Below are 14,040 nucleotides of genomic sequence, written 5' to 3' on the forward strand. Positions count from 1 at the left end.
GGCCCGTCCCGCCCCCGCGCCGCGCACAGCGCCAACAGCCGGAGCGGCGGCACCACCTCGGCGGCGCCGGGCCCTGCTCCCTCCTCGCGCCTCTCCTCTCTCGCCGCCTTTTCCTGTCTGCATCCTCTCCGGTCCTCCGCCCCTCTTTCCCCCCCACCCCCCCTCGCCATTTTCACTCGGGAGCAACTCGACCGGGACTTCTCTGAAACTTCGCGGAGAAGCTCGCCCGGCGCCTCCGGGGCGGCCGCGAACTTTTCACCGCGGCGGCTGCGTCTCTCCCTCCTTCCCCGGCCCTGCGGCGCCCCGGCAGGCTGGTCCTGATGAGCACTACTCCGCTGCTCCGCCCGCCTAGCCCCCTGCCGCCGCCCGGGGCTGCTGCTGCTGCTGCTGGCGGCGGCGTTGCCTTCCACCTCCAGATCGGGCTGAGCCGGGAGCCAGTGCTGTTGCTGCAGGACTCCTCGGGGGACTTAAGCCTGGCCCACGTCCGGGAGATGGCTTGTTCCATCGTCGATCAGAAGGTGAGGAGTGAGTGGTGTTTCCCCCCCCATCCCTGCCATCCCACGGTGAACTTCTCTGTCCCGGCCTGCCGGCGGCTTGGCCTGACACTAAAGCACCGAGTGCAACTTTCCGGCCCTCCTCCTCCTCCGCCGCCCGTCCTGGCTTCTTCCCTTCCCCAGCTCAGCTCCTTCTCGGGTTCCCTGGCTGCGGGGGGGATGCTCGCACGCCGCCTCTGCTCCGTTTGTTGGCCAGCGCGCGCTGCCGCGTAGGAACCGACCCACGGGTCGCTGCGGCTGCTCCCGATGCTGCGGGAGGGGGAGGGGGGCGAAACCTGTCACCGTAGCGCCCGGGGCAGCTCTTGTCCCAGCCTCTGCTGGGAGAGGTAAAAACTTTCCACTGGAAGGAAAAAAAAAAAAAAAAAAAAAAAAAAAAAAAAAAAAAAAAAAAAAAAGCAAACATCAACAAGGAAAGACCAGCATTCACAGCGGCGCAGCGCCCGCTCGATACCGGGGCAGGGCAGCCCGGCTCCCGCGTCCCGTCGCCGCCTAAGGCGGGGCCGGGGGCGCCGTTCGGGCCGATGACGCGCGGCGGGGCTCGGGCAGCGGCTCAGCGCTGCTCCTCCGGCGGGCGGGTGGGGGTCTTCGATTCGGCTGGCGCCGAGGGTGAGCACGGAGCTGGCAGGTGGCCCCGGCGCGGGAGGAGGCCGAGACTTAGAGGAGCAACCGGGCTCGGCCTGGCTGCAGGCAGCAGCTCAGAGCAGAATGCCGTCGGGCAGAGGGCTGTAGGAATCGCGGAGCGGTCGGGGCTCCGCCAGCGTCTGCGTGTTCCCTCTGCTGCCCGGCGCTGTTTCCTATTTCTGCGTTGTATAAAACGTTGCACTGCCCCAGTGCTTTTGTGTAAAGGACCAGAGTAACTGTGTCCTGATGACTGCAAGACATTACAAGAGCAAACTCAACCAACCAAAACTTAGGCATCCAGGATTGTTACAACGCAAAAAGTTGGTTTTTTTTTTTGTTTTTGTTTTGTTTTGTTTTTTTACTTGTTTTTACTGAGATAAAATGTTTTACAGCAGCATTTATTTATTTTATTTTAAGTCACAGTTGTGCTCTATTTGTGTTTGTAAAGCCTGTCTCTGAAAGCGGAATTTCCCATTTTTTTTTGGAAGAGCACCTAACTAAACGTTTTCAAAGAAGTGTTAAGCACACAGCTTCGCTTCTAAATTCTGTGTCTCCTGCAGCTGAAGAAGTGGCTGGTGACCTGCACTGCTCAACCACACTGAAGAAAGGCACAGCTGTTTTTTAACATTGCATGTTGGCTTTGAGGCTGAAACTTGTTGCTTGATCACAGAGGTCGTAGACAGCTTAACCAGTGCATAGTGCTTCGCCATTTGGGAACATGTTAAGATCATGGCATGCATTGTTAATGTATTTGTGCCTGAGGAAAACACTAATTTTGTGGCATTATAATAAGATCTAGTCTAATCTTTCATACTTCCTAACAATTTCCTAACTTCCTAACAATGCAGTATTGTCTAAAGAAAGCCAAATGGCTTGGCTTTTCCTCCCAGAGTCAGGCTGAAGTCAGAACTGACATAACAATGTCAAATGCTTTAAATTGTTGGACAGTACAAAAGAAAAAAGCATGTACCAACTTTCCTTCGCAAAACTCCCAAACGAGGAACTTTCTTCTCATTGCCCCAGTTCTTGCTTTCCTGAGGCTGGCAAGAAGAGTGTGGCTGAAAGAAAGGGCTAATGATAGGTAGAGAGGTTTTTTGACTGTCTGGTTTTTGTTGTTTTTTTACTCCTTGGATGGTGGCCTGCAGTTCCTGCTCCTTGCGGGTTAATTTGTATGTTATTTAGACCTGAGAATTTTTGTTTTGAATCTTGCAAGTATGACTGTTGACAAGAGCTCTGCCACTCGCTGTTTCAGCATCCCCGGGGACTGTTTGCATGTGCAGAATTACTCTGCATCCTGGCAGAAACTTGTTTAAAAAATGGCCTGGGATCAGGTTGCTCTGAGGTAACATCTCCTACGTGCCAGAGATTGATGATGTTTTCTGTGCCTGAAGAAATCTAAAGTGCTGCTTACTGACAATTTGATGTAAAAGATCCATTTGTTCACCACCATTGTGCAGGAGGTGGTACTGTAACAAATATCTTAATAAAACCGTGTGCTACTTACAAGATTTCTTGGATCTGCATAGGAGGTAGGTGGTGTCTGCCAGGTTGCAGTTGTCCTAAGGCTCCAGTTTGGTCTGGGCTGTTTAAGCAGTATATTAGGGTGAAAATTGTAATTTTTGTGGTTTTTTTTTCTTTAGCTTTCCTTCTAGGTCGTCAATATCAACTCTGTCCCTGTGGTGGTACTGTTAAATATTTAAGCGTGCAACTTTATTTGTAGGATTGTGGCAGCTTCTCCTCAGTATCAGTGTCAGATGATCTGTTTACAGAGAGTCTCTCCCATGCTGATGAGGGTGTACTTCAGTGAAGACATCTGTGGCCTTTACTCTGCACAGATTTATTGGTTGAACTTAGTGCTCAGTGCACAGAACGTAGATTAAATGGAACTGGGGTTCTCAGAGCACTCTTAAGTAGGAACACAGCATATTTGTAGTTGTTTGAAGTGGTCATGTTACCAAAGGTTTTTTTGTTTAACAGTTATTATAAAAATTAATTTGCCTTTTGCTACAAATTCTTACAGCATTAATACAAAGTGAGAAGTTCTGTTTTCTGTTTGCTGAAGTTCTTTGCCACCTTTTTTTACCTCATATATGATGTGTTGAGTTACTTATTGGCATTGCCTAGTTTTGAAAACTTTGATTATAAATATATAAATATGTGGCAAAAAATTATTTGATGTAGGAATACAGTTTTAAAAAACAGCCCTTAGATTGACTGCTAAGATCAGAGTTCGTCCTGATTTTTGGCCATATCTTTGGCATATGAAGACAGAGAAGTTGCTAAGAGGAGTAAACATGGACCCTGTGCCATCTTTTCTTGAGATCTATATGGCTAATAGTCTGTGGACTGCAGTGTGATAACCTTTGCAAGATTGAGGTAGCTTGCATGTAGGCACAGCCACCCCTGTGTAAGCATTACGGAGCTTATGTGCATTTTTTATTTTCTCATTAAAGAAAAGTAGAGGAAACAAAATTTCATAAGAAACAGAAATAAAATTTGGTCTGCATTGTCTCTGTGTGTTTCAGACTGGTTTATAAAAGTAGTGGTGTAAAAGGCTCCTGGTGTGGTTAATTCTGAAACTTCGCAATTAAAACAAACAAAAGCCCCACACCCAATTCCAGTAATAATAAAACAGAAAACGGTTCATCTCAGGAATGAGGAAGGACAAAAATAAAATTATAGTTCAAGTGGTGTACAACAAGTGAGGTATCGTACCCAGATTTATCTTCATGTAAGATATTCAGTAGTAAAAGTAGGGAGTTGCCGCAAATTAAACTGAGAGCTCTTTAGCAGTATTTCTGTCTTTTATTTGTCCCCAGGAGTTGATCCAAGCACACTTACAAATAGGTGTGCTGTTTGTGCTCCTGGTCATCCTTGATAAGGGAAATCTGACTTAAATAAATAAAACAGGAAGACATAAATAAACATAGGGTTGTTTTTGTTTTTTTTTTTCTCCTTTCATGCCAGAGTGTCTAAACCTCCATTCTTAGTGAAGAAAGGAGTTTTTCTAACGGTTGATTTGAAAGTATGCTTAACCTTTTTTTCTGCAAGGGTTTCAAGCAACCATGGAAAACATACAAATTTTGTTTATTTGGATGAAATTGATAGTTTGCTCATTCCTCTTAAAATCTACATACCTGTGCAAAATAAACAAGAGCCTGGTAGTAAGAAAATGATTTCCTTTGGAGTAAAATGGGGACGCAGTAAGTAGTATAGAAAAATTTTCCCCTCAGGATAGACAGATGAACTGTGAAGGTGTATTTATTTATTTATTTTCCCATGTGCTCTAGCCAAAACTCTTAAATGATCAATTCAACATATATATATATAGACATTTCATGTACTATGCTTGGCTTTAATCACATCCTTCTTCTGATCTGGAAAAGTATGATGTTAATGCTGCATTCTCTAGCAGTCTTTACCTGGCATACCCTATAACAAAATCTTTGACTTCTTGTGAATTTTTTGAACGGAATGCTTCCTTCTGCCTGCATTGTGAAAGCAGAAAATTGTATTTTATTTCAGGAATGTGAGGTGCCTGGTCATTATGCATGTAAACATATTTCAAAGTGAAAGTACATTTCTACTCTCACATTTACAAGCTCAAGAGAGACTTTTGATGTTTGCTGTTCAGTCTTTTATTGACTTTATGTTTGTTATTCTCCACCCTGGAAACTCTAAGTCAGTGTGCACAATGTTAGTTTGTAGATTAGTTCAAGTTACCTTTGGAGAATGTGTGAGAATATGCCAGGAAAAGGATAACTGATGAAAGGGAGTCAGTCTGAATTTGTTTAAATAAACTGGGGTTTTTTAAAGAAATGCTGACTTTGTTATCTATCATGTCTGTGATTCGGATGAGGAAAGTTGGTGCAATGCCACTGACTGATCTAAAGCATTTGAGGAATTCCTCAAATGAATTCTCATAGAATAAGAAATAAGACGGAGCTTTGGACGTAGGACTGGCTTGTAATCAAAGCAGCTGACATTTTAATTTTTAAAGGAATTATAAAAGGAGTATTGTGTTGCTGTTGTGAGACATATAATTTTCATAATGATTTTGAAAAGGATAGATGAATAAGAAATGAGTTGCTTCTCTTACTGCTGGTGAGAGGAAGCTCAATTGCCATAGAGAAAAACAAAACTTACCACTGAATTTGCAGCACATGCTGGACAGAGTTGCATACTTTATATGACATTCTCAGTGAGTGTGGAATGCTGAACGTCACCTGTCTGTCTGATGCGGGGCTGATGGTACAGGAACCATGTGGATAATTTCTAAATGCCAAGAACCTCTGGTGCCTCCTGACGTGGCGGTTGGTTTACTGCTTGTATGCGAGTAGCCTGTGCTGGGTCTCCGTTTGGTACGTCTAGAATGTACCATGGTCACATGTGGATTTATATGCATTACCCATGGGTATTTTTCTCTCATTTCTGGACATTTCTCACAAACATCCAAAGCTATTGTTCTTCTTGTCTCAATTTTTTTTTTTTTTTTTTTTCCTCCTTTTTGGAAGAACCTGGCTGTATGGTCACCATGTGTACTATATCACGGTTGCCTGCAAGGAACAAAGTGGACTTCAAGGCTGCATACTAATGCTTTTTGTTTCTTTTTGTTACTGTTTTGTTTTTAATCAAAATAGTTCCATATAAAAACAAAACAAACTTCTTCCAAATGTGTATTAGCTGGTTTGTTTGTTTGTTTTAGTGGCTCTCTTGTATAGATTAATTTAAGGACATATGCGGACTTTTAAAGATAGGATTATGTGAAATCAAAAATCACAGCTAACAAGGCAAAGTTGACTACCAAGAGACTGAGAGTTAAGTTGTTTATCTTAAGCAACCTGTGATAAGTAGATGTGTTATCTGTAGTTCTTAAAGTTACTTTTGTCCATAGTCTAGGCCATCCTTAACTTCTTGACTTTGCTCTCTGCCTGACATCTGTCAAGTTTATGTTGACATTATGTAATGTGACTGGAGTTACACAGGTGCAATTAAGTATATAAATTAGAACTCCCTCCCAAGTGTTTATTTTGTTTCTGCATCTGTACGGAAGTGTGTGTCATAGCTTGATCTATTCTCTAGAGGTAATAAATTAAGTCTCATCATACTGGCTGTATACAGTATTTAGTGGTAACATTTGTCTTGTTCAGTTCTTGCTGCTAGGAGCTGGGCTTCTCTTTCAGATTGTCTTTGGATGCTGCTGTGTGCTTCTCAGATAATATAAACTTGTCCTTTTTGGGACGGACCTGAAATCTGCCTTAGGATATGTTCCGGTAAAATATTGGTTTTGTTTTTCAGGGTCAGGCTTGAATGGTTCATGCATCTAATAGATGTTCTGCTATAAAAGCAACCTAATTTTGTTATCATGTCTCATTTGCTCTAAAAGAATGTGAGCTATATAAAAATAAAAAAGAACTTTCATTTTCTATGGAATGCCTTTTGCCTAATCTTTGAGAGAGATTTGCTTTTCCGTAAATAAGTTCATTGTACTTTACCGCTTTGTGTGAGGAAGCTTTGGATGCAGAGCTTTCCCATGCTCGATGATGGTCCGCAGGATCAGCATGGATGCCCTGTGTGTCAGTGCTCTGCCTGGACACCACCTCTGTTTACATTCTTCTGGCTTCTGTAGTCCCTGTGAATGTGCAGGATTTTGGAAACTAAAAAAAATTTATTTCACAGGCTTTCAGTTCTCTACTTCCTAGTACAAGGCTTTCAGTACCACTAAGGGCTCTCTTCCTTTTTAGGTCTTTCCTTTTAAATGTTCCTATCCACACAACAATCTAAAATTCTGACAGACTTGATGCCACTTATAAAAAACTGTGTGTAAGATTAAAGTAACTTGTATGTGTCATTCTTTAAACTTTTTAAATTTAAAACTTGAAGTATACACTTCAAATCAGCTACTTCATGAAACACATTGTTTTTAAATCTTCCTTTCTTTTTATCTACTGGATCAAAATGCAAAGGTTAGAAAGGCAGTGTGGTGTATTACATGATAATCTAGAAGTAATAAACATCTTACAGTGACATATATATGCACAGAGATAGTCTTTTTTTTGTTTTTTTTTTTAGTGCATGTGTATATGTATTTATATAGTTTCTCTTTTTTTGTGTGCATTTGTGACTTCTTATTGCTTGTTCCCTGTAATTCTGTTTTCTTTTTTGGCTGAGGAAATGTTACGTACAATGGTACGATGGTTTGTAATGGAGTCTCATAGAGTTTGATAGCCATTGTTTTCTCTCTATGCCTATGCTGCAGTCAGGATCAGCCCAGAAACTGCAATGATATTAAAGCTAGAGAATAGTAGATTATTTTGATTTGTACCTTTAAAAAAAAAAAAAGTAATAAAAAAATATAAATATGTATTTAACATTTAGAGCAAGAAACGTGAATGTATGATATCTAATCTAGTTCTTGTCTGTTCTCAAGGTGTTTAGAGGCTTTTGTTTGTGGTAGGCATAAAAATCTTTCCAGTGCATTTTTAAGCTTAAGGGATATGCATTAAAAGTGCAAGCCATGACCAAAGTTGCCCAACTAAACTTATATTTTGTATATTTTTAGGGAACTGTATCTGAACATGTTCCATGCAGTCTAAAAGCGAGTTCTATTTTTTTTCTCTTCGTGTTTCCACACACAAAAAAAAAAAAAAAAAAAAAAAAGTCTTAAATACAGTAGTTTCAGTGATTGTAAATGAAGGGTAGTTTGTGATTTAAACTTCTTAAATGGTTTTGATTGGTGGGATGGTAGTTCATGAGGGTGAAGGAAGTCCCATTGGTAAAGAGAACAGCATGGGTTGTTGACATTGTTTCCTGTCTGGTAAAATCAAACAATCTGGAAAATAAATATTTGTTCTCTACACCTAGAAACATATGTCTAGTCTGCCATTAACCTGTATTTATATTTGTGGTTGGGTTTTGTTGTTTTTGTTTTTTTTTTTCCCACTCCATCTTAACTTGACCCAGAATCTGAATGAACCCAGAGAATGGCACAGATTCAGACCTATAAACTAATGCCCGTGTTTTGACTTTCAGTTCTTAATCTGAGTTAATTGATCATTGCATGTACACCTCCTCCTTCTGTCTTCTATTTGATTTTTATTTGGGAACTATAACAGTACCTAGTGGGCTCTGAGTGTTGAATTAGTTCTTGGTGGGAGCTACATAAACCTTATAAGGGTAGTTACAATGGTAATATGAGCTCAACTCTTATGCACGTTGAAAGTAGTCCTGCTGTGAAAAGTCAGGCTAGGTGACTCCTGAGGCTTTCGATCTTTCTGTGGTTTGGAGAATGTCATTCACCACTATCAATAATTAAACTAGCATTTAAATTAAAGCAGCAGCATTCCCCTACCACAGCTTAAGATACAGCTAGCTTTATTCAGGAGTCAACACAGGCTGTATATGGCTTTTATCAGTCTATGGTTTTTTTTCATGCTTTGTATTATATCTGCAATCTCTTGCTTGTCTGTGATTGGAGTATTCAAAAATTGAAAACATAAATCCTGATAGTATTATGCTTGTAAAAGGCAGTAGCAGATAAGTATCTTTTAGAACGTAGCTATTAAGGAAATATGAAGAAATCATCATGATGTTTTGCGAGAGATTCACCTAATATATTTAAAAAGAAAAACATAGTGTGAAATGAGAATCTGGCTGATAATTAAATATACCTGCAAAAGAGGAGGTAGAAAACAGCTGGAAACAGTTATTTGTAACAGTACTATTAAATCTTTATGCTTGTTTGTGTACATTTGTTGCACAGATACCTAAGTAGCCTGTGATATTATACAACCTTATTATATGCCATATTGTGTGCAGGTAAGAAGTCCCTGCCCCCAGTGCAGTGCAGTCAAGGTGTACTGGACAGCTGGTTAAAGCACAACAACTTAGACTGCATGGAATGATATCTCAACATTTAAAGCAACAGTTTATCAGCAATGCCTTCTGAAGATGGCCCTATGAGAAATTTATCCTAGGTTGTGAGCAAAACCACAGAACTTATTCATGGCAAAAATGGCTGGTAAAATAGCAGCCTCCTAATAATGAAATGAATACCTTAAATGCTATGGACTGGAAATGGAAACAACAACAAAAGTACCGTTATGTAAGGGAGAACTGTCATGGATTATCCATCCTTATGAAGATGCATAGGGTTTGTCCATGCGGAGATGAAAGGAAGGAATGATGTGATGAAATAATGTACCCATCTGCTGCAAAGATTGTTTTAAGTAGAACAATGTGTGATTTGTCAAGGAAGGAGAAGAATATACTACATAAGAAGTGAGCGGACAGAGAACGTGCTTGATTTATCCATCTTCACAGGGATAATGTGCGTGTTAAAGATGTTCCACAGGAAGAAAATGCTCAATTTACACCCCTCCTTCCTAACTAGGTCTTGGACGCGAAGGTAAATCTGAGGTTACTGAATGTTTGTTGTGTTACTTTTTGTTTTTCTTCCATTTTCCACCTTTGTTTGTAATTCCTATGCTTCTTAACAGGCTCTTATCAAATAATCATACTGTGTAACTAAGGAATCTGAAGTTAATACCCTGGACTGATAGACAGCTGTTGAGTAAAGTAGGGGCATACAATCTAAGCTGAAATTTAGTTCTTGGTTGCTTAACAACATATCTTAAAAATGCTACATGTTCACAGATTTCACATAAGCATGTGCAGTTATATGTTTAAACATAAGAACGCTAATGTTTGGGTAACATTCAGAGAACTGTGGAGTTCACAATGTTTGTGAATCACTCAATTTCATTCACTATCTTGTTTTACTCAGAATTAAGTATTTTTTGTTATTACAACAAAAATAAAACTTAAAAGCTGTCTCTCTGAGTTTGGCAAGTTTAACTTAATTTTTGGGTATAATGTAGGTAAGAGAATAAGGATGAAACCGTTAAGATTGAAGCACGAAACAAAAATTTTTGAACTTCTAAAGCTACTGAAAATCATTTCTGATTGTTTGAAAGTGGCCTGAGAGCAAAAAAAAACCTTGATGGATTCAGCTTAAAAAGTGCGAGTGTCAGTTTCTGTATTTGAGATAAATAATCAATATGTGAAAACTTGCTAGAAAGTATCTAGAGATGCCTTTGGAAAAGAACTGAAAGAGAACAGGCCATCATGGATCTCCCTAAAAACAACTGTGTGTGTCTCATTCTTTGTTGATGACTGAAGCTCCTTTTTTTCTTAATTTAAAAGCACTTTTGTGCTGTTAAGGAATATATATAAATATATATATATATATATATATATATATATATATAATATAATATAGAGGTCTGAGTATAATGTGGAGTGGTTGCCTTACCAGGTGGGGGGGGAGTGGTTGTGGTTGGTGATTCTGATCCTTGATCCCTTGCAGGGGGTTCTGTGATTCTCTGAGATTCTGGAGACAACAAAAATCGTTACATAATGAGAGAGGCTTTGCAAATGGCAAGTCAGACCTAAGCTTCCATCTTTTGAGTAGGAAAGCCTAAAAGTATTTTACTAGTGTCAAAATCTGAATGTGTTCCAAAAAAAAAATCCGAAAACATTATACTTAACTATGTTGATGTCATGATTATATGAGTAGGATCACTCAGTAAAATCAGATCTCAAAAGAAAAAAAAAAAAAAGTCTGAACCTCATGATAACTACACTATACTTATAGAATATTACTTTTTTTTTTCCAAAAAAGTTATTTGATTGCAAAACTGATGTTCAGATCTTCATGAATTAGATGATCAATAAATTCTATAAAAAAATATTGAAAATACGCAAAGCTTAAATTAGAAAAATCTGTGCTTTTATTATTTTTCAAGGACCACAGGAATTGCTTATGTGTGTAAATGTAGCATTATGAGAACACAACATCTGGTCTTTATTCAAGTTGCAAACATTAGCACTGAATTAACTTTGAAATTTGTATTTTCAGTATATTGAAATTTATTTCTGAGTTGACTTTAAAGACATTGATGTTAAGGGTTATAGGAAGTGATGAGTCTGTGGAATGTATGCGGTCGTTTCTCTGATTCCTGCTGGCCATGCTGTTGAGCAAGTTACCTCATTCCCTAAAATATCAGTTTCCCTTTCTGAATGGCATGTTGATAGTGAGGAAAGCTGTATGAATAAAGCAAGATTTTGATTGCGACTCATTTTAATGAAATTATTAACTCCTGTTTTTTTGATGAATCTTTGAATTTACATTACAAATGTGTGTATACAACTGGAATTGTTGATGAATATTTATGTAATAAATCCTTATAATGTTTCTGAAATGATATGTGACTATTTAGATACTTGCTAGTTGAAAATAACTGTACAGTAAATAAAAGAGGATATACAGTTATCATAGCTATTAGAAAGATGTTCTAGGCTTTTAGTGTTGTGGTTGACCCAGCTCTTTAGTTCTCTAATGTTGAGAGTTTTCATTGATCTGAATCCAGTATTGACCCTGCACTGAGCAGCAGTTTGGATAAGGTGACCTTCCAGGGTCTTTTTTTTTTTTTCTTTTTTTTTTTTTTTTTAAACTTCAATGATTCTGCAGTTCCCCAAGTTAAAAACTGAAAACAACTTCTTTTATTATTAAGAAAAACTTAAATTTTCTGGTTAGCAATAATTCACTCAACTTTTGTGATTTTATAGGGTGTTACAAAAAGGACTGCAACTTGCAGATTTATATCAGTCTGTTTTGTGTTTTTTTTTAAAAATTGAATTTCCATTAAGCTACAAATAGCAGCAGTCGTCTTTGTGTGCTGCTTTATTATGTCATTCTTTCTCCTTTAGATGGAAAAGGATATTTTTCCATTCATTTTTGGCTTTTTCATTGAAATGCATACATTCTTTTAATTTTTATTTTTTTTTTAATTCCTAAGGGAAAATTCAGAAATAAAATTATTATCAAGTTGTTTCTGTCTTCTTGGTTGTGCTTTAATACAAAGATACATAAAATATACAAAAAGTTAAATGAAATCTTCTTGTATTTGTAACATAATTCCATTCCCTTATTTTACTGTTAAAAATTCAAAAGCAAGGATTACTTTGTTCAATAAGCGAGAGTTTCTTTTTAACTATATGTGCTATATATAACTGAAATCTGGATGATATTTTCACCCGAGTAAAGAACAATTGAGTTTTTCATTATTTCCTGTGAAAATGATTAGAATAATTGCGAATGTGTTGATGTTTAGGTGCTCGGAACACTTGGTTTCTCTTTTGGAGTATTACATCTACAGCAGTTAAGTATGCATTTAACTTTTCCTGTATCAGCTATCTGATCCAGTGTAAGGCTGCTCTGAAAGGTCAGCAAGGGAACAGGAACAAATGACAGACAGGCAGAGTGAACTCTTGGAAGAAACTGAATCTTGGACTTTACATGTTTGTTTTCTGTCATTTGAAATAATTATTTTTCTTTTGGCTATATTTGAGTTGCATTCAATGGAATACCACAGAACATCAAAGTTCTTACATTTTCCAGAGACCAACATTTGGATAGAGTAAAGAGCCAAGTAACCTGACTGAAGGTAGGCTGCCTGTGAGCTTATGCTTTGTTAGATCTCAGAGAATTCTCATATGAGAAAGACATTTCAGTTGGTGTAGGCACATAAATTGTAGCTGCAGAGCAACTGAGCACTCCTACTTGTCATTTTTAATTATCTTATGGAATTGGATTTTGTATTCTGTACAGTGTTATTTATATTATGAGGAGAAATGTTTACAAGTATTTATATGCTTGTATTGTACACTTGGGCTGTTGTGGGTATTGTGCAAAAACCCTCTTCAGTATACTTAAATCATGATAGGAAAAGTATCAAATGTCTAAGTGGTTATCAGGTGGATTGTTTTCTTCTGTGAAATTAATTGAGCTGTTTTTGTATATGGAAACTGTTGAGTCACAGCCTGAACCACTTATCACCTGAGGTGAGCACTGAGTCAGCTGTGGGAGCGCAGGTGAAGGTAATTCACCTATGTGACCAGAAGCAGTGGAGCCTTTCTACACCCTTCCTAGACCCCATTTAAGGGCTGACTGCCACTGGAGAAGCATCTCTTTCTGGAGATTGTTCTCTTTGGAGTTTTCTACTGTAAGCCTAGGACATAGGATTTTTGATTGTCTCTTTCCACCGCGATTATCTTTCTAATTATACAACCTGTAAAATAACCATCCTAACCACACCACTCTGCTAAATGTACCTTTGTTGACTATACATTTTGAAATAATATTTAAGTGAGAATTTTTTACTAAGTTCTCTTCTGGAATTAATATTCTTGTATTGCTTGGAAAGTGTGGTATAGGTAGTGGGAATGTAGGCAGATACTGTAGTTTTGTAAAAGGAACCTTCTAATATTTTGGGTTCATGTTGACATGTACATGCCGAATGTAAAAGCAGTATGTTTCAGTATGTATTGTATAACTAACAATGTATGCAGGATGCTTTTGTACCTGATGTTGTCATGTGAGCCATTTTACAAGTTAGTTAGGTCTTAATTGTCCATTATAACATCCATGTTTTTAAGTTAATATACAAAGAGAAGAATAAATGGAGAATAAATGTTTTCTGAGTTCTTAAAATTGTTTTCCTCCTGTAATTTTTTAGAGTTATGTACATGTTGCTGTATGCTCAGTGTTTATTGAGGAGTTCTGTCATACCTTGTCACTGCATGAAATGGAAGCGAGCCATGTGCAGTGCTTGCCGCAGAAAAAGCTTGTGACATAGTCAGCTGCATTTAGGAGGAGTGATGCCAGCAGGTTGAGGGAGGTAATCCTTAACCTCTGCTTGGCACTGACGTGGCCTTGCGAGTTCTGGGCTCCTCAGTACAAGGGAGGCATGGAGTTACTGGAAAAAGTCCAGTGAAAAGCTGCTAAGATGTGTGTCTATCGTGT

At 38.7% G+C, this 14,040-nt stretch overlaps 1 protein-coding gene across 2 annotated transcripts in view; it reads left to right on the forward strand.

Annotated features, from left to right (window-relative positions):
• Positions 1-320: 320 nt before the first annotated feature.
• PRKD1 (protein kinase D1) overlaps positions 321-14,040 on the forward strand; it is a 96,320-nt gene continuing 82,600 nt past the window's right edge. For both annotated transcript variants that reach the window (XM_015864970.1, XM_015864971.2), the window contains exon 1: positions 321-518. In XM_015864970.1, coding sequence (XP_015720456.1) covers positions 321-518 — 198 coding nt within the window. The remainder of the gene's footprint in view (positions 519-14,040) is intronic.

Source organism: Coturnix japonica, chromosome 5 (genome assembly GCF_001577835.2).
Source record: "Coturnix japonica isolate 7356 chromosome 5, Coturnix japonica 2.1, whole genome shotgun sequence".
Lineage (NCBI taxonomy): Eukaryota > Metazoa > Chordata > Aves > Galliformes > Phasianidae > Coturnix > Coturnix japonica.